This window comes from Rhipicephalus sanguineus, chromosome 3 (assembly GCF_013339695.2).
Source record: "Rhipicephalus sanguineus isolate Rsan-2018 chromosome 3, BIME_Rsan_1.4, whole genome shotgun sequence".
Lineage (NCBI taxonomy): Eukaryota > Metazoa > Arthropoda > Arachnida > Ixodida > Ixodidae > Rhipicephalus > Rhipicephalus sanguineus.
Genome location: NC_051178.1, coordinates 45,496,038 through 45,516,413, shown reverse-complemented (window position 1 = coordinate 45,516,413; position 20,376 = coordinate 45,496,038). Strand labels below are relative to the sequence as shown.

Genomic DNA, 20,376 nt, shown 5'->3' with positions numbered 1-20,376 from the left:
ATACATCGACTGAAGATAAATAGGATGACTTTTGCCTTCGAGTCATCTTAGGCAAATGCATGAGGGACCCTGTGAGTCATTTTAATACAATGGTCGCACCACGCCCTATCAGGAGACCGCTGAGAGTGATTTACACTATTTTATGGCAAATTCGTCTTATCACTTTCAATGCGAAAGCTTTGTATTTATCTACGCTAGTATGATTACACTAATTATGTTTAGCATACTTTCAGAAGACCGTGAACGAGCCAGCAAACGCAGATTTATTAACATAGGGATTAAAATATGTTGCAAAAAAAAAAACTCCGCACAATCTACTGATGTTTCATATCACCGTCGTGCATACCATTTTGACACGTGCTCTCAACCTTTTTATTTCTTCTGTTAAATTTCAAGAACTTATGATGCGCGCAGCTGCTGAAAACTTAAACTTAATCAAAGATGGTTGCCTGTAACGACCATTTATTTGAATGACGTCACGCGTAACTCCTAACAAAGGAACTGAACCAGAGGAGCAGGCTTGGCAACCGAATACGCACAGCACACGGTATACATGTATTGTGCTTTAACGCAGGCACGGAAGCCGAAGCACGAGCACTGAAGTTATGTGATCGAAAACAGGTCGGAAAGTCATTTTGAGTGCGTCACGGCCATACAACAGTCGCGTAAAAATTCGTCGCCATACATGCAGATGTACACATTGATGACTAGCAGACGACACCAGGAGCAATTGACACTGAACATACTTCCCGTTGGCAACTCCACTCAACTTCGCTGGGCATTTTGCTTGAACAGTCAGTATAAATCTTTTTATGAACTTGCCCACTAATAGCTCGAGCAGCCTCCACGTAGCACGCGCGCGCGTGAAGAGCAGTACCCCAAGTCCTCTCTCCAACGTTACACGTGCGGGGGCGTCACTCAGAGATCTTCAGTAAAGCCCCTTGATGTTGGAAAGCAGCCGCGCTCTTTTATCCACTTCAGGAAGCAAGTTCTTTCATGCCTTGAAGACTACCACATAGGCGAATGACATCAATGAAAATAAAAAAAAAATCTTTACCTTGTTGCAAAAGCGAAATAATAAGCCCAAAAACACTAACAAATATGCATTTCCTTGTGAAAGTAGGTACACGGGCCTGTCGCAACTGCTATGTTTAAAGGAGATACCCAAACCTGTGGTGCATGGAAGTACTCTGGAATGAGTGGCAAATCATTGGAAGAAGAGCGTTTATTGGCAATTCAGATTTTCTGGAAGGCAGCAATGTCGACGGACTGGACGTGGTCCTTGAAGTTCTCAATCTCTTCGATGAGCCAGTCAATGCTGACCTTCTCGTCTTCGACGACGCACACAATCTGCAGCTTGTGGATGCCGTACGCCAGGGGCACCAGCTTGGACGTGCCCCACATGTGACCGTCGCAGGTGACCGTGCGCACCAGCCGCTCCAGCTCCTTCATGTCGGTCTCGTCGTCCCAGGGCTTCACATCCAGCACCACACTCGACTTGGCAACGACACCGGGCTTCTTGGACTTTTTCTCAGCATATGCCTGCACAGTGAACCGTGGAAACAGCAATAGTAACTGATAAGTTACAACTGCCAAAGCTTTGATAATCCAATCTTGCGACAATGAAGTCGTCCTAAACGACAGCTTTAGCAACAAGCAGTCATCTGCAAAATTGCACTGCAGCTGTAGAATCAAGCTATCATTTAAAGCACGGAAATATGCCATTGGAAACTAAATACCTGCTACTTTCCAGGGGTGTAAATGAGCTTCACTACATAAAGCTCTCTACTTCCATTACTAAATTAAAATATGTGTCTTTATGTGGACAACTGCAATTTAGAGTGTGTTGCTGCCAGTAACCTACCAATTGATGGCCAAGCATTTTGCTTGACTGTTTTTGGCGTGTTCTGCGAAATCTTTCACCTCATCGCTTGCAGTGACATTGCCCCTAGATACACACCCCTTTCATGTACCGCTGCTACTGTGGTACATTATCATGGCTACAGCAAGAGTGGCTAGAATGGGGAAGTGCAAAAAGCGAGCCGTGTTTCCCTTGCCCAGAGGCGTCGCCTTGTGCGATCCCTACGCAAGGCCAAGATATAGCACAGCAGTTGGAGGTGCTGCCTGCTAGCATGCATGAGGCGGCACTGTAACGCTTGAGACAGAAGCTTCTCAGCTTCTTTGGCGTTCCACGTGCTTTTACAAGTTGCTCGTGTTCTGTGCCTTCAGAGGAATGGTGTCCACAAAAGAAGAAGAAAACTCGGCGACCACGTTTTGTGGCAGGGTGCAATTGGGGTAGAGAACATGTGCGAAAAGGTGTAACTTTTCTGCACGCCTACATACAAACAGCTTGGGAGCGGGCCACCTCAAGGGCCGACAGATCTCAGCCATCTGTGAATAACATTTTGACGCAAGTTAAATATATGGTACCCGTCCAAGTGCTGGAAAGGTTTTTGCGTGGTGCGTGTGTGACAAGCACGGGCAAGTGCAGTTATTAAATTAAACGTTTTGTGGTGCTCTTAAAAACTCGGCAACTGCTTTTAGATGTGTAAATGCATTCATCTGAACATTTGATTTTCTTTTTTGGCTTTATTTAATTTTCATTGACTATATAGAGCAACACAGAGAGGCTCACCTTGTGTATTATAGTGTGTAGGGCTACGTAGCTACAAAGCGTATTCTGCAATCGGGCTGCACACACTGCAGAAGTGCTGGCATCGTGCACACAGAAACACTGCGGAACAGCTGGAAAGTCCGATAACTAGACAGTGGGACCTTTTTGGGCTGCTGTACCCATCAGAGTCACAATACAACTTGACACAAATAATGTAAAACACAGGCTGACACGTGTTCAGCAAAGTGTTCAGCGAATGGGGGCCAGCTTGGAGCGACACCCTACTAGGGTGGCTAGAAGGGGAGGTGTGATGACCGGGCGGCAAAAGTTGGCCGCCATTCGCGTGAATGCCGTGGGGCGGCGCTGTCGTCGGGGGCGCCGTCAGCGAACGTGGCCGTTATCCGTCCTCGGCAGGGAGAACGCTTCAGTAGAAATGCGTTACCAAATTATATAAAACTTTAGCTGATAATGCAGTTCCTTAGCGCACAGCTTGTATTTCGGTACTGTTATCATGCGGTTTTGAAATACGGGGTACAGAGCCGAGTTTTGTTCAGACGGAAAGCAAGTGGTGGTCGCTGTGAAGGCGTGCAAGTATTTTAGTGTCACCCGAAAAGTCCTTAGAAGAATCTTCATTACCCGATGATTATATGACTTGCTAACTTAGTGCCTGTTCACAAGAGTGGACCGCGAAGTAGTGTTTTAAACTATAGGCCCATTTCCTTTACAAGTGTTGCATGCAAAATACTTGAACATGTTCTATATACCAATGTTATGACTCATATGAACACGCATTCCTTATTTAATCCTCAGCAGCACGGCTTTCGTAGTCGTTTTTCCTGTACAACACAATTACTTGAATTGACACACGACTTATCCTGTGCTTTAGACAAGGGTTTCTCTGGTGACTGCTTAAAAAAGAAAGCCTTTGGCGTTGCACCCCACTCTTTATTAATTGAAAAACTAAAAATGTGAACGACACAGTTAATTGTGAACTGGATAAACGAGTATTTAAATTTGTGAAGGCAGAAGGTCGTTATCAATAGTAAGACGCATCCCGGGAAGTTGATCTGTCCTCTGGCGTGCACCAAGGGTCAGTCTTGGGTCCGCTATTGTTCCTCATCTTCATAAATGACATTTGTTCCGGTATTTCATCACATATCAAATTATTTGCCGATGACTGCGTTTTGTACAGAATTATACATAGCTCCCACGATTGCGCTACTCTCCAAAATGACATCGACAGGGTCTTATAATGGTATGATAAGTGGCGTATGTTATTAATGAAAAAAAAAAAACAGTGCATATGTGTTTCACTAGGGAAAAGGCCGCCCATGACTCTTTTTATGTCATAAATTCAACCAGGCTGCTATCAGTTCGCGAACACAAGCATCTTCGTGTATATTTCACACCGGACCTTTCCTGGAGCCGTCACATCAATCGCGTCACAATTAAAGCCGGGCGTGTGCTAGGTTTCCTGCGCAGAAATGCAAAAAAGTTACCATTTGAGGCCAAGACTCAACTGTACATGTCTAACGTTTGATCTATCTTAGATTACGCTTGTGCTGTGTGTGATCCGTGGAAGGCAAGTGACGTGTCCAATTTAGAAAGAATTCACAACGTGACTGTTTGGTTTGTCTGCTCTGAGTATATACCAGGAATTTCAGTGCTTCAAAAGCAAAAGAAAGGCTTGGTTGGGACTTCTACACAAACGAAGGGAATATCTGCGTTCGAAACTGTTTCATAACGTATTTCATGCCCGAACGGGTCTGGACCCCTCGCGATACTTTCATAAACCGGATTACGTTTCGCAGCGATTACACCATGCCAATAAGATAAAGGAAATAAGCTGCCCGACTGACGCATTTAAAATGTCATTTTTTCCGAGGACGATAAGCAAGTGGAATAGGTCGTCTCCTGAAGTAGCAGAAATTACTTCACATGAAGATATATTTTCAAGTTCACTGCTGGGTCTCCACTAGTGTACTGGCGCGGTTGTGTAAGGACAAAACTGTACTATGAACCCGATTTATATTGCGTATATCCCATTTACGTAAGTTGACAGTGAACTGTGTTTATTGTAATGTTAAAGTGTCGGAATCTGTATTCTGTATCGAAATATTGTATTCTTCCCCCCTACTGTAATATGCCCTTGGGCGCAGTGGGTACTATGATAAATAAATAAAGCATGAAAAAATTTCGGGGGTGTCAGAACCCCCTCAACCCCCCCCCCCCTTGCTTACGGCCCTGGGGGCTTAATTATGCTCCAATGCGCTCTGATCATTTTATTCATTACGTGCGGAAGCAGATAACTTGATTTACGCCAACCAAATCAGCATTAAACCATGGCATACATGGTAATACAACGTTTGGTAGTCTTTTCAGGCTCAATTCATAAACCAAATAAATAAATGCAACATGTTAATAGGTAAATAAACTTTATTGTGTACAACAGAATGCATTGATCGTTTCCGCGGCATGTCTCACATCACACAAGGTTTCTTCTTTTGACTTAAATTTTTGTCATTCACTCCTCTGTTTGCGAAAATGCTTTGCGCAAACAGCAGAATTCTCTTGAAGCGGTTTGTCAGCCCTCGGAATGGCGCATGCCGCTTCAAGAACAGTTCTTGGCAAGTCGGTGCACGGAAAAGGGACACTTTTCCGAACAGGATCTGTAGCCGGAATCACACTCTGGCACGAAGCACCAATAACGCTGAGTTTTTTTCTTGAGGTAGACGGCATCTTTGCCAGCACACAGCACTCATGAATCAACAGAACACGCCAACACTTCGCAGCAAACTACACAACTACAAACCGCCGGCCAAGCGTTGACAGCCGGATTAGTGCCGCGGTACAGTGGCTAGTAGCCGCGGGAATGCTGACGGCGCCCCAGATGGCAGCGCTACGTTGTGCCCTAGCGGCGATCACGCGAAAGAGGACCACCCTCTCCTATGGCTGGCCGCCGCGCTCAGCACACCTCCCCTTCTAGCCACCCTAACCCTACCACAGCAGCGCAGTTGCACCAACATATCGCTGGATGTACTACAACAGGTAATGGTGTAGTAAATGGGAGTGAGTGAGTAACAACTTTATTAGTCGAAGATGGGAACATCGCACATGGTATAACTAGGCACACGCGCACACTATACATTTTGTATGAAGGTACCGACATAATTGCCTACTGTCATACTCCAAGATGCATGTCACACCGCGGTGCTGGCGCTATAAGAGCCGTGGTGTGGCCTGAATGATGCATACAGCCCGAGGTGCCATGTGTGTTACTTCTATCGCACGGCAATGCTCTGCCTGCTGTTGCATACGTCTACTACCAGTCATGGAGGTCAGTTGCATGAAGAAAACAATCACTTTAGTGTCGGCTGGCAAAATAGTGAGAACCGAAAGCGGCGCGGCGTATGTTACTGGCCCCCCAGTGGCAAAATAACCATACAACACCAGGCTGAACCTTGCCCGAGCAACTAGCGCGAGCACGCACCACGCATGTGTCGCGTGTCTGAAATCAAGAGCGCCGCTGACAACGCACCTTGAGCCTCTCCTGGCGCGCCTTCTCGGCCTCCTCGTCAACCTCGTCGTCTGAACCGAACAAGTCGACGTCGTCATCGTCGTCGGCCGCCTTAGCGGGAGCAGCGCCCTTCGGACCGGGGAATGCGGCCCGTTCGGACTGCGAGTAGGAAGCGATGTGCCGGTACCAGCGGGCCGCGTGCGGGAACTTGGCGGCCGACGGGGCACCGCTCAGCGCGCCGTACGTGCTGGCATCGGCCTGCGACGGCTGGTAGCCCTCGACGTAGCTCCGCTGTTCCAGGTAGTCGTTCAGCTTGCTCACGCCGGCTTCAGACTTCAGGTCGCCGAAAGCCATTCTGCTGTTCACTCGAGTTTCACGTCCCGCAACACGTTGTCCGCAACCGCCGGTACCGCTGCACAGCCAGCGAAAGAGGGCAAGGTTTGCGTGCGCACCAACTCGTTGTTCCAAACCGCAAGAGCTTTGTGGGAGGGCGCTGCATTTCATATATTAAAAAAATGTGTCAAGTTCACATCTCGTCACAGCTATTAGTGTAAGTGATTGATTGTAGTTTTGAATATTTTATCTAATCTATCAAGTTAAAAAATTAATAAACAAAAAATGAATAAACTAAATATTTTTTGTTGCGCGCGCGCTAAAGGCCCAAAGGGTCGACAGAATTTATTCGCCATATTTTAAAACGCTTTACATATGCACAAGAGAGATAGAGAGAATTTATTCGCCATATTTTAAAACACTTTACATATGCACTAGAGCATAGAGATGATTGTGATTTTATGTTCGTTTTGTGGTTTCGGTGTATTTGACCTTCGTCCCTTCGTATCTGTGGCGGCGCTGAACGACATTTACCCATTTTACCACGCGCAGTGGGTTTCGTTTTTCGAGTTGAGAACGGTGTAGTAGTTTGCCGGCCCGATCATGGCTTCGCGAAGCGCTCTGCGAATCTTCGTGGGCAATTTGCCGTGGACGATCGGCAAAAGTAAGTAGCCTCGGCTTGCTTGCGCTGAAACGAAAGCCCTGTACTTGCCACCGGTTCGTCGCATTACGCGCTTTGTCTGCGAGCACGTGCTGCTGCGCTGCAGCCGACAGGCCGCGCCGGCGATCGGGATGGCTTTCAGCGTGCCGCATGGCTCGCTTGCTGCATTTCACGCGCCGCCGGATGCGTTTTCGGCCATGTGAATGTAGCCTACATCATTCTCCAATACTGCGGTGTTTGCAAAGGCATCGACGCACGTTCGTGATGATGGAAGGTGTTTGCGTGGAGATAGCTCCTTCTACGAATGTTCCCGTCCAGAGCACGTTAAGGTCTTCAGCTTCAGATAGCCGCTTGTGCAGACCATCTGCGGTTGCAATGCCAAATGTTCATTGACATGGTTATAAATAACGCTGCTTCACACGCGCATGAAAAGTTGTAATAGTAAAGTTTTTCCTGGACTGGTTGGTCACTCGCGGCGGCATTATCTTTTCTACTTGTGCTGCTTTCTACTGTAGCTCGCACCTTCGCTCTGTTATAAGCGAAGAGGCCCAGTGCTTTGGAATTAACTGTCATAACCACCCCAGAATACTTTTAAGCTTAGCGAAAGTCTGAAGACGGGAAAAAAAAATGCAGGGAGCCACCGACAGCAAATGAGGGATACTGCAGGCACATACAGGAAAGAAAATAAAAGAAGGAAATGCAATAAATGGGACTCTGTGTTGAAGTGGCTGCGGTGGTTGTGTACAAAAATGTCCAATTTCACTAAGAACAAAGGCAGTTATGAAAAAAAAAAGGGGTGTGTCATGTAGAGGACCTTGCCGGCATAAAAGATTGCTGAAAAGGCTTCCGAAAGCTGGCTATAGTTGCGGGTGTCGCCAAAACAACAGAGAAGCCTAGTGGAAGCACCAAACTGAAGTTGCAAAATGCATCTAATAAATACCAAATAGAAAGCACATGTACACATTGAATAATGTCTAACCTTCTCCAGGATATGACCTTAAAAATGTCTTTTTTTTTCTTTTGTTACAGAGTAATAATGAGAATTAACAGAAAATAATGTCAAGGAAAGTATAGGGGGTGTTATTTCTAGTAATTAGAATATAAATGTGAAGAAAGTAAAGTGGACGAAAAGATAACTTGCCGCCGGCAGGAACCCAACCTGTGACTTTCGTATAACGCGTCCGATGCTCTATCACTGAGCTACGGTGGCGGTCATACACTCGTCCACTTTATGGGTTATATATGTACATTTAAACCTAGGAGTGTTAGCGCCGGTCGCAGCCATGGCGGCGAGTGTGGAACACTCTTTTTCACTGCCTGTTGGGCTCACATAGCACGTGATCTTTTTACGAGCCGGCAGCTGACCAATAATCCCTCACATACTACCTGAAGGCATCAAGTCTGCCAGAATGGGATCCTCGCTATGAATGAAGGAAAATAAGATTACTTTTAAGGGCTCGTTTTTTCTTTGTTAGACACAATATTAACGACAACTAACTGACAATAATGCCAAGGAAAGTATAGGGGGTGTTATTTCTACTAATTAGAATATGAATGTGAAGAAAGTAAAATGGACGAAAAGATAACTTGCCGCCGGCAGGGACCGGTCCCTGCCGGCGTCCCCCCTTATTTTCATCGTGACGCATGTGCCCTCACAAATGAGATGTGGAAAGTCATTCTATTTCTAGAGGCGAGAGAACCTGCACCACGTGCCCAACCTGTAAGCTTTATGTGTTGCCTCTTCAATAAACTTCCAGTTGTGATTGTGCGCCTGTGTGGTCGGTCTCCTCTTTATGTCTCTGTTTTGTTTTGTGCCTCCCCTTCGTTACTCCAAAGAAATATTTGATGAACACATGATTAATTAACAAAAAAATTATATTACTAATGTTGTGGTCGGTGGACCAGCCTCCGTCAGAGTGATGAAGGTCGGTCCACTGGCCGCAACATTAGTAAATAAGTTGTTTTGTTTGTTAGGTGTGTGCATATTCATTTTCTAATATATATGTATAATTTACTTATTTATGAAAATAGGCCACAGGCTCCGAGACGCACGACATACTGTTTTTTGTTTTTGCTACACACAGCAAATAAACTGCAAATGAATTTATGAAAGTGTAAATCAGACACAAAATAAATAGTGGCAACTAATGAAGAAACAAGTACTAGTACATAAAAATATGAATTATTTGATGCAATTTGCAACTTCTCCAAGCAGTAAGACAGCATCCAAGACAGTAGTACTTTTTAGGCCAACAGACACCGTAAAGATGAAACTGGAACTGTATTGCCTTCATTTAAAAAAACTTTGCTTGTAACATAGTCATGGGAAAGTGCGGAGCAAGTGCATACATACCATAAACATGGGAAAATCATCCAGGAAATGCCATTGTTAGTACAGTTCCAGCTACAGGTTTTGTCTTTGCGCCCCTACAACAAAACCGCCATGATTGTGAAATTAGTTTGGTGATGAGCACGCAGCAGCAGTGTACGCTTAGTACCGGGCCACATTGTTGCCATAAGCACATAGAATTCAGTTTGTGCTGTGAAACTCTTAGCTTCTAGCAGCAGGGCCCTGCGAAATGCTGAACCACAGTGATTAGTTCTTCGTGCAAAGCCAGTGTTCAGAGCAACGGGATGGTCTCGCCAAGGGAAGGGAAACGCAGCCGAGGATGGCTGCATGTTGACGAAATTGAGAAGTTCGCAGGGATAAAATGAAATCAGTTGACTCAAGAAATTGGGGATCATTGAGAGGTTCTGCAGTGGACATAAAATAGGCTGATGATGTCACGTTTTTTTTGTGCTTCACAGAAACATTCATAGAAATACTTGTGCCCCAGCTTCATTGACTCATTTGCTTCTGCTGCAAGTGCTTTTTTTTTTTTTTGCGTAACAAGATTTACCCTAGCTTCTCCTCCATGCTTCTTCTTGCGTTTGCAGAGGAGTTACGTGAACACTTCTCACAGTTTGGCTACGTGGCATCTTCTAACGTCATCTTTGTAAGTACAAGCAGCACCTTCTTTGCTAGTTGTTGTGCGGTGAATGACAAGGCATTTTTTGGCCTTGTCATTTACCGCACAACAACTAGCACCACTCTACTGCTGATATTTCAACCGATTTTCTTACACAGCCCTATACTCAGCGACAACTTATCTTGACAGTGGAGCGAAGGCTACGGAGGCGGGGCTTCCGCACATTCGTGTTGCTCCGCAAGTAGTTTGGCAACTTGCGGCCGAAATGTAATGGTCCTTGTACTCAAAATTTAAACGCACAACACAGCCTGGTAAACAGCAAAGGGCATGAGCACATATGACCAACTCTGATATGACATAAGCAACGTTCGCAGAACATCATTGTTGGTCGTACATCTTCACATTCTTTATTTTTTGTGAGGTTGCACAAAGACTGCACACTCTACTGCTGATATTTCAACCGATTTTCTTACACAGCCCTATACTCAGCGACAACTTATCTTGACAGTGGAGCGAAGGCTACGGAGGCGGGGCTTCCGCACATTCGTGTTGCTCCGCAAGTAGTTTGGCAACTTGCGGCCGAAATGTAATGGTCCTTGTACTCAAAATTTAAACGCACAACACAGCCTGGTAAACAGCAAAGGGCATGAGCACATATGACCAACTCTGATATGACATAAGCAACGTTCGCAGAACATCATTGTTGGTCGTACATCTTCACATTCTTTATTTTTTGTGAGGTTGCACAAAGACTGCACACTCTACTGCTGATATTTCAACCGATTTTCTTACACAGCCCTATACTCAGCGACAACTTATCTTGACAGTGGAGCGAAGGCTACGGAGGCGGGGCTTCCGCACATTCGTGTTGCCCCGCAAGTAGTTTGGCAACTTGCGGCCGAAATGTAATGGTCCTTGTACTCAAAATTTAAACGCACAACACAGCCTGGTAAACAGCAAAGGGCATGAGCACATATGACCAACTCTGATATGACATAAGCAACGTTCGCAGAACATCATTGTTGGTCGTACATCTTCACATTCTTTATTTTTTGTGAGGTTGCACAAAGACTGCACACTCTACTGCTGATATTTCAACCGATTTTCTTACACAGCCCTATACTCAGCGACAACTTATCTTGACAGTGGAGCGAAGGCTACGGAGGCGGGGCTTCCGCACATTCGTGTTGCTCCGCAAGTAGTTTGGCAACTTGCGGCCGAAATGTAATGGTCCTTGTACTCAAATTTAAACGCACAACACAGCCTGGTAAACAGCAAAGGGCATGAGCACATATGACCAACTCTGATATGACATAAGCAACGTTCGCAGAACATCATTGTTGGTCGTACATCTTCACATTCTTTATTTTTTGTGAGGTTGCACAAAGACTGCACACTCTACTGCTGATATTTCAACCGATTTTCTTACACAGCCCTATACTCAGCGACAACTTATCTTGACAGTGGAGCGAAGGCTACGGAGGCGGGGCTTCCGCACATTCGTGTTGCTCCGCAAGTAGTTTGGCAACTTGCGGCCGAAATGTAATGGTCCTTGTACTCAAAATTTAAACGCACAACACAGCCTGGTAAACAGCAAAGGGCATGAGCACATATGACCAACTCTGATATGACATAAGCAACGTTCGCAGAACATCATTGTTGGTCGTACATCTTCACATTCTTTATTTTTTGTGAGGTTGCACAAAGACTGCACACTCTACTGCTGATATTTCAACCGATTTTCTTACACAGCCCTATACTCAGCGACAACTTATCTTGACAGCGGAGCGAAGGCTACGGAGGCGGGGCTTCCGCACATTCGTGTTGCTCCGCAAGTAGTTTGGCAACTTGCGGCCGAAATGTAATGGTCCTTGTACTCAAATTTAAATGCACAACACAGACTGGTAAACAGCAAAGGGCATGAGCACATATGACCAACTATGATATGACATAAGCAACGTTCGCAGAACATCATTGTTGGTCGTACATCTTCACATTCTTTATTTTTTGTGAGGTTGCACAAAGACTGCACACTCTACTGCTGATATTTCAACCGATTTTCTTACACAGCCCTATACTCAGCGACAACTTATCTTGACAGTGGAGCGAAGGCTACGGAGGCGGGGCTTCCGCACATTCGTGTTGCTCCGCAAGTAGTTTGGCAACTTGCGGCCGAAATGTAATGGTCCTTGTACTCAAAATTTAAACGCACAACACAGCCTGGTAAACAGCAAAGGGCATGAGCACATATGACCAACTCTGATATGACATGAGCAACGTTCGCAGAACATCATTGTTGGTCGTACATCTTCGCATTCTTTATTTTTTGTGAGGTTGCACAAAGACTGCACACTCTACTGCTGATATTTCAACCGATTTTCTTACACAGCCCTATACTCAGCGACAACTTATCTTGACAGTGGAGCGAAGGCTACGGAGGCGGGGCTTCCGCACATTCGTGTTGCCCCGCAAGTAGTTTGGCAACTTGCGGCGGATTTCGATTTTGCTAGCTCGAATTGTTAACGCGCTTAGAAAATTATATACACGAAAAATGTGAATGGGAGAAACATTTAGATTGTTCAGTGTACATTTTCGTGTCATGTTACGAGTATATTTTTCTTGGAGAACTAAACAGCACGTTTGCGGCCGCACACTACCCCACTACGTCATGGACGCCATGTTTACTTTGGAAAACGGGCATGCTGTAAAGGTGGTGCAGTCTAAGAAATGGAAAGAAAATGAAGGCATTCTTGCAAAGTGAGCAATAACTATTTTACCTACGACTTCCCGCAACTATGTGAGTCTCATAATAAATAAAACAACGTTTATTTCAGCAAGGCAAATGAGAAAATTATCAGTAAACATAAGTACTATTTTTGGCTCGGTAGCAGGCATGCGCTTCGGTTCAGTAGCTTTCACAGTGCTGTCAAGAAAAGTTGTCACTGAGTATAGTGTTTACAGTGATTAGTTGTCTTACATGTAGGTTCATTCTTCTCTTTCTGAGTGACTGGTATCGCTGCACGTCCACCAGGCCATTTATTCTAAGTGCACATTGTTTTTGTCACCAGCCGTGTCAGACGAGTGGCTATGCTGCACTGTTCATCTCGAGGTTGTAGTTGAGATTGTGGTTTTGGCACTTGAAAACCCGTGAGTTCTCTTGAGGTTTTGGAAAATCAGTTACCCAAAAATGCACAAGTTGAAGAATGCTTCGTGGAGTATTGTAATTCATCCATTTGTAGCACATAGCTACAACGAAATCCATGCAGGCTTTTAAGAAATTGAAGCTTGTGAGTTGACAAAATATTCATCCTGGTCTGATACTTGGGTTTCGTAGCAACAATAATACATGGGGTACCTTTTCTTAGACGGTACGAATTTCGAATAAAAATGCTGCTGACAGTAGAGCACCTGTTATCTTCGCACACGAACTCTACATCGAGGTGGAAATACCTTGCCATTGCTAAAGTTAATTGAAATTACTAATTTTGTAAAATGCTTTAACTTTTTAGTTACCAAGGGCAGTTTTTATGAAATAGTTGTAGGATGTCACAGTATATGGCATAGTCATTTTTTAGAAATGAAAAATGGTCAGAGATAATGACTATCAGTCGAAGACCCTGATATGATCGTGACTGAGTTAGGAAAGGTGGCTGCTGCATTTCCTGTCCGCAGAGCAGCCTTGCTAGGCCTCCTCTGTGGTAAGGTTCTGTTGTGCTGCTGTACATGCACATTTAGGCACCATTTCTCATCAGCATTTCTTTCTTTTTCCTTTTTTTTTTGCACACCTAGAGCCGTAGTAAGGTACACTGCACCTTAGCATTGGCCCAAATGTGTGTGTCAGTAGACTGCCACCCTACAAGGCTGCTTTCCAACCAAAAACTATTGTCCACAGACTGCATGAACCCTCTTTAAGGACGGTCTTTACCTAGGGAGGCAGTGTGGGCACAAGTAGATGCTTTCTGAATATTGCTCGGAAAATTTAGAGGGGCACTTTTTAGCAAGTTAAGTGCCTTTCAGGGAATGTATCACCGAAATAATTTTTTTTTTCTTAAAAAGACGAAGCGGCGATTTTACAAATATGGGGTGTTTTCCTTTTGTGTCTGTGACATAGTGTTTCATTTCTGCATGGGTAGGCATGGTGAAGTGTGTGTAGTCTGAGTCTTTATTCGAGACCTGCATACACAAATACGTGGCTGAGGAGAAGAGACAAAAAAAGCTCCCTTCCCCTCGTATACATTGGTACTGCAGTATGCTCAGAACAGAAACAGCACAGGCTAAGATGTTGTATGAAAAACTCAGAAAAACACGCAGTGCACCATAAAATGTGCAATGCTACTAATACAATATATTTCGGGATACATCCAATGCAAGTTACATGCACAAAAAAAAAGAAATGTAGTGGCAGGGCAATGCAATTTTAACGAAATAAGCAGTCTCTTGTAAATGTGCACCTGTTATTGAAATCTGAAACAAATGCATTATTTATCAGTTAAGCCACTTTAGTCGGTTAGTATGTGCAGAAACAGTAGAAAGAACTGCACTGATGACACATCTTGCATGCTTCACGTCCGTTATAATCAACAATGGTAGCTCTCTATGGAAACCTTGATAATATCAAGGAGCAGTTAGCAGCCAAACACCCTGAACAGGCCTGTATTTGAAGAGGTGCGTACCAGGTGCATTACAGCAGATGATAAGTTTAAAGTTCTCTCAAAGTCACAGCACTTTTCACTTGTTTGCAGTATTATTATTTCCATGAATAGATTATGCATACTTTCGAGTGAAAAACATGTTTGTTTTCACTGTTGTAAAAAAATAATTAATTACTTGATAATGCCAATTGTAGAACACCATGGCAAGACAGTATATATTACCCTCGTGGTTGAATTTGTCTTGGCCTCACTTCAGGCTTCTGCAGTAAGTTTTACACATAAAAGAATGAGGTGAATTTGAATTGAAAATATGGGGGGGGCATTTTGTTTAAATATCAGTAAACAAGAGCCGTGAATCTCAAGAATAAAATCCATATGAAGCAGGTGAAAAGCCCATCATTTTAATGCTGCTTGAAGTAGCGCCCAACGAGCCCTGCATAGACAATAGCGCCAGCTTGCCACCAAGAGGGAAATGCACTGTTGCCATTCAATAGCCATTATGGATGAACCCCGGCAGAGTAGACGTGTTTTGTGGTGGTAAATGCGAGACTGTTGAGTGGTGACACTAGTATATATCGGTTTAGTACGTATGTGGTCAGGAGCATTGATTGGAAAATACCTTGATCCATGCGTGGAATGTTATTAGTATTGCATATTTGTTTTTGGCTGCACTCTCACTTGGTGTGCTCGAGCACCGTGGAGAGTGGCACCGACTTCACGCTTCTCATGGCCACATCTGCCAGCAGCGCGAAATGCACACAATTGACTTGGCTCCACAAGGACCACTGGACTGTGCACCGTGCAGTCTTCTCTGTGGCAGAGTGAAGGAAGTGGTCTTTAACTGTGGGCTCGAGTGATTTGTGCATTCACACACTGGTTTTTTTGCCAAATGCAGTTTGTCAGAACACGTTGCTCGGTGGTGTGGATCACTAACAGTTAGCTAAAGCTCGTTATCTATCATCTCTCATAGGACAAGAAGACGGGCATGTCGAAGGGCTTTGGCTTCATTACATTCGGAAATCGTGACGGCTTCATCAGCGCCACTAAGCAGCAACAACATGTTCTTGAAAGTTTTACGGTAAGATTTTCTTTAATGGGAGGGAGACTTCATTTGGTTTTTAGACTGCTTTCTAAATGTTCATGCATTCATTGAAACTGTTGTGCCTTATGAACCTGCCGCACAGTAGTTCCGAGATTTTTTTCTGCAGACCGAAAGAATAGAGGAGTGTTATTTTGGCATTTGCTCCAGATGCAAAACGTTGGGTTACAGATGGCACAAACGCTGCCAGCTGGTGCCGGTGGCACTTAACCCTATAATAACAAAAGATGAGCTGAGCTTGTTAAGTGCATACTCGCAAAAAAGACAGATGGCTAGACCAGTTTGTCCAGCACTTTTTTTGTTTGTTATGCAGACCTAATGACAGTTTTAGCTCCTTTGATGCTCCATGCTTCTTCCAGATGGCTTCCAAGCATCTTGTGCTCCTTTATGTATGATACCAGATATTGCAAAAAGCAATATCTGATATCACCTATATCTTTTTATCATATATATATATTGAAATAATACGGTTCAGCTGACGCTTTATTCCACGAAAAGCAAGATGGCGCCAACGAAGAAGACGCCCGAGCGAATGATGATCGTTTTTTACAGATGAGGAAGATGAAGTCCAATAAATGCCAACAATATACATATATTTCTTGCTAGCATTATAGTTTGAAATGGCAGTCTTTGGTAGTACCGGTGCACTCTTCAAGTGGTTCCGAAAAGAAAACAAAGCATACTGATTCTGAGAGTTTGGACTCTTCTACTGCAAGTGACTTGGAACTTTACTTGGGCACCTGTGGTAAATTCATTTTCATGCATTGAAGCCCATTCTGAGTACAGCACAAGCAAAAAAGATAGTTTTGATGGTAAACATCACCTCCATTACAAATTTTTCGTGCTAAAGAGTGAAGAAAACATGGTAATTGCGAGAGCTTACACTCTTTGACCGTGGGTGATCCTAAACTGGTATCGGATGACGGTGGCAATGCGCAGTAAAGCCCTGCCTTCAGTTCATTATAAACATGTTTCCTTTTTGTTGTCAACTTCATTTCTTTCGAATGATCAGAATCATTTGTATACGCACACACAAAATGTCCATCTATATTGGAAGTTTTCGACTTCTTCGCCCTCCTTAATGTGCTAAAAGGCCCTGCAATGCTTTTCCGAGTAATCATTGAATGACCTCACCATCAGCGTTTATTGCACCATGAATCACTCGCCGCAAAAGTTTTCAGATATGAAGTACAAGCTATAGGGATTTGTCACAAACTTGAAGTGATTTTTCTCTTCTTTTGTACTGGCAAGTGTGCTGGAAGCTACACAGGAGGGAGGGTTGATGACAAAAAAGCAAGAAGCTACGTCAGTGTGTGTCATGACCTTGAGAATTTTCTGTATTCTTCGATTAGAATGGCGAGCGCGCTACCGGCACTTGGCGGCCTTAGTAACTGTTGTGCGAAAGTCTGGCCGAGCTGTGTGATTAGCTGGTGCCCACCAACTTTGTCCTGCGATAACTGATTTGGAAGCCAATCCAATGAGCTAAATACCAAGCAATGTCTTGCAAGGTCTTGTGAGGCATGTGAAAGAGAAAAGCATGCAATAGCAAACGCACGAGCGGTTTTGGAAATAACAACTATACATTAGCAAGTAGTACTGTCATAGTGGGTAGGGCAAGCAACCAATTCGTGCATGTAGTCTTTGAAGTAGCATGGCTGTAGTATGCTGCATGCCACCTGACTGAACTTGGGAGAAAAGAAACCAATGAGCAGACAAGCATTGATCAAGACTGGAAGTGCTGAGTTAGTTACTTTGTTGGTGTTAAAGAGAGAAACATGCATATTATTTATTTATTTAACTTGAAACAAACAAATATTAACGAAAATGATTTCATGATTATAACGTCAGACAATGGCTTTGTTCGTCCCTACGACTGTGTAGTTGGTACCTTCAACTATGTAGTTTGCCGATAGGAAAGCAAGCAATTTCAGGCTGTTTTTGCAATGAAATTGGAAATTTCCTGCTGTGTTCAGAGCGATATTTGGCTCGCACGCTGGTTGGCAACGTCTTTTGACCGTGGTCAAAAAGTGTTGCAGGGCCGCTTTAGGTGTTGATGCATGTGGCAAGTAATTCACAGTTTATTGTAAAAAACAGCCAAACATCGCTTGCTCTCTCATTTGCAAAACTACAAAGCGAGCGGGAGTGCTGGCGAACAATTTCAGAGGTGCCCCATTGCATAAGGTGCTGCCATGTCTGAACCAGAACTGCTGGCCAATATAGTGAACAAAAAAAGAAAAAATGGCCATGTGGCGTGGCAACTAAACCTTTAGGTGCCCTCTTGCCGTTGCCTCTGTGCAATTTTCAGCTGACCCACGGTGACGAAACGAGAGCAAGTGGTATCATCACTTTTACTTGACTTAAAAATATTGTGCAGCAGGAGGCAGAACATCAGATCACCAAAGTGATTTTATGATAAATGAGCCCCTCTAAAGGAGAAGCGTCTCTTAAACCTGACAGCCTATGTATACACAATGCCAGGGTGGTCATAGAGTGCCTGTAGTGTTTCAGAATACACCTACTAACCCGAAAGAAAGTCAATCCAGAACGTCCTTTGGGAGTTGTCTAAGTGATGCATAAGAGCAGAGCTTTATTGTAGGAAGTTCTGTGGTTGCGGCCTTTCCTGGAATGTTGTTGTCGGGTGACAACGACACAGAGTCATTCGCATTCCTTCTAGAGTTTGTCAGCATCTCGACCTGCCCAATCGAAGGCACGTCTCACAACCACCGAAATGCGTTTGGCAATAAATTTTCGCAAAGTCCTTCACAATCCTCCATATCGGCTTTGCATTTTGTCTTGGAGGGCTTTTATTCCAACACCAAGAAATATTTGAACGGAGCTGTCACTGTTCTCCTTTTATGTTTTTTTTTGTACTGCTGGTGGTGCACCACATTTATATGGTTCAGGTCCATTCAAATTCTGTGAGTGTGGGTGTTCAGCCCGACAGGCAAGGCTTCTTCTCAGCACGTGGCCCTAGGTTCGACACCCAACACTGCCAAGAGCGTTTATTTCGTTTGATACACTTAGTTCTTTGCATCTGACGTGACAGAACACACAGTTACCTTGTTGAGGTGTCCTCTATCATGACTGCATATTTAGTTAAGGAAAAACAAATTGAAAAGCTTTCTAAATTTCATACCTGGCGACTATCGTATTTAATAAGTGTCTCTAAATTTTCACAGGTCGTATGTTGCACATTACACCAGCAAGTGCTCAAAACATGCTAAGCGACAATGGTATTGTAGTCTTTGACATGCGTAATGTTTCCTTGCACGTTTGGGTTAGTTGAGCCTGACTGTAGTGGCTGTATCATGCACAATTACTTTTTTTTTTTGTCTGAGTGTCTCTTGTTTTTGAATTTCACTTTACTTTCTGCTCATTTTCGGATTTCTCTTGCTCTTTCAGCTATCGGTCCATCCTGCAACAAACTCATAGGCACTGCATCAGAGAAGCTTTCATGTAGATACATAAACTGAAATAAACACATTGTCTCTCATCGTTACACATCAAATTTGTAACTATTGAGCAATCCGTTTGAACTTTGTCTCATGAACAGCAAGACGAACCTGAGCTTGATATGACATCTGTGTGCCAGTCTACGGTGGGCACACAGCCACAGGAATTCTTTAAGGTGGTGTTTTAGCAAGCAACATTACGGATGCTTGGTGAATGGTTATGCAGCATTTTGTGGACTTGCCTTTGCTGCCTTCCCTAGAGGTGCTTTCTCCTCAACCATTCCTGCAGCGCAGTGAAAGGTGTCAGCCAGGCAGAAGAAAAGCTCCTTTGTCTTGTGCCTCTGATTGCTGTCATACATGTGCTGGCTGAGTGTAAGCGTCAAAAAAGGATTGGTTGCAGAAGTTGGCCGATTCCCTGCTTTCTCAAAATGCATGGCCATATCTCGCATTGGTGTTCTGGTAGCTCAACAACCTAACAAGTGTCCGCGTTTACCTCAGTAACATGGTCGCACGCATTTGAAAGCTTTTCTTTGACTAACACGAGTTTTAGACGAGTGGACGATCTAACATCCAGAGACTTCACATGTGATGTCATCTTCTAATGTTAAAGGATAATGCTCTAGCCACTGCAGCTGAGGCACATGCCTCATCAGGTGCAAATACCTCAGATGCAATGCTATGGAAGCTAGCGAGACTTCTTGCAGCAGATGCATTCGCACCAAAATGATTTTACCACCCATAATGTGACGTTTTTCGTTTTCACACAGCAATAAATGAAAACGCTTTTTTTCTTAGAAATAAACAAACCTCGCAGTTTATACGGTTGTTAATAGGTTGTTCTGGATCACTTTGCGCCTCTGTTTTCATATCGCGGCCTCCGCGATTAGTTCCGTGCAGCCTGAGCCAATAGCGGAGGCCATGGTTACAATGACGAAATCCAAGCGCGAGGCGCACAGACATTTTGCTAACCGAACTTCTTGCATAGCTTCCACAGTTTTACAGCTGATGTATGAAACGGGGTGTAGGATGCCTTTAAGAATGTCCCTTGTGTAAGCAAGCACATCCAGATGCTTGGCACA

At 44.2% G+C, this 20,376-nt stretch overlaps 2 protein-coding genes across 2 annotated transcripts; one reads left to right on the top strand and one right to left on the bottom strand.

Moving 5' to 3' along the window:
* Window positions 1-1,207: 1,207 nt before the first annotated feature.
* Window positions 1,208-6,570, bottom strand: LOC119386605 (probable elongation factor 1-beta). Its single transcript, XM_037653889.2, has 2 exons — window positions 6,153-6,570; window positions 1,208-1,542 (listed from the first exon to the last, which is right to left on the bottom strand). Exons 1-2 carry the CDS (start codon window positions 6,483-6,485, stop codon window positions 1,237-1,239), a joined length of 639 nt encoding a protein of 212 aa, XP_037509817.1. The 5' UTR covers window positions 6,486-6,570; the 3' UTR covers window positions 1,208-1,236.
* Window positions 6,571-6,947: 377 nt separating this feature from the next.
* LOC119386606 (SRA stem-loop-interacting RNA-binding protein, mitochondrial) lies at window positions 6,948-19,353 on the top strand. Its single transcript, XM_037653891.2, has 4 exons — window positions 6,948-7,128; window positions 10,063-10,121; window positions 15,717-15,824; window positions 19,248-19,353. Exons 1-4 carry the CDS (start codon window positions 7,068-7,070, stop codon window positions 19,275-19,277), a joined length of 258 nt encoding a protein of 85 aa, XP_037509819.1. The 5' UTR covers window positions 6,948-7,067; the 3' UTR covers window positions 19,278-19,353.
* Window positions 19,354-20,376: the final 1,023 nt, after the last annotated feature.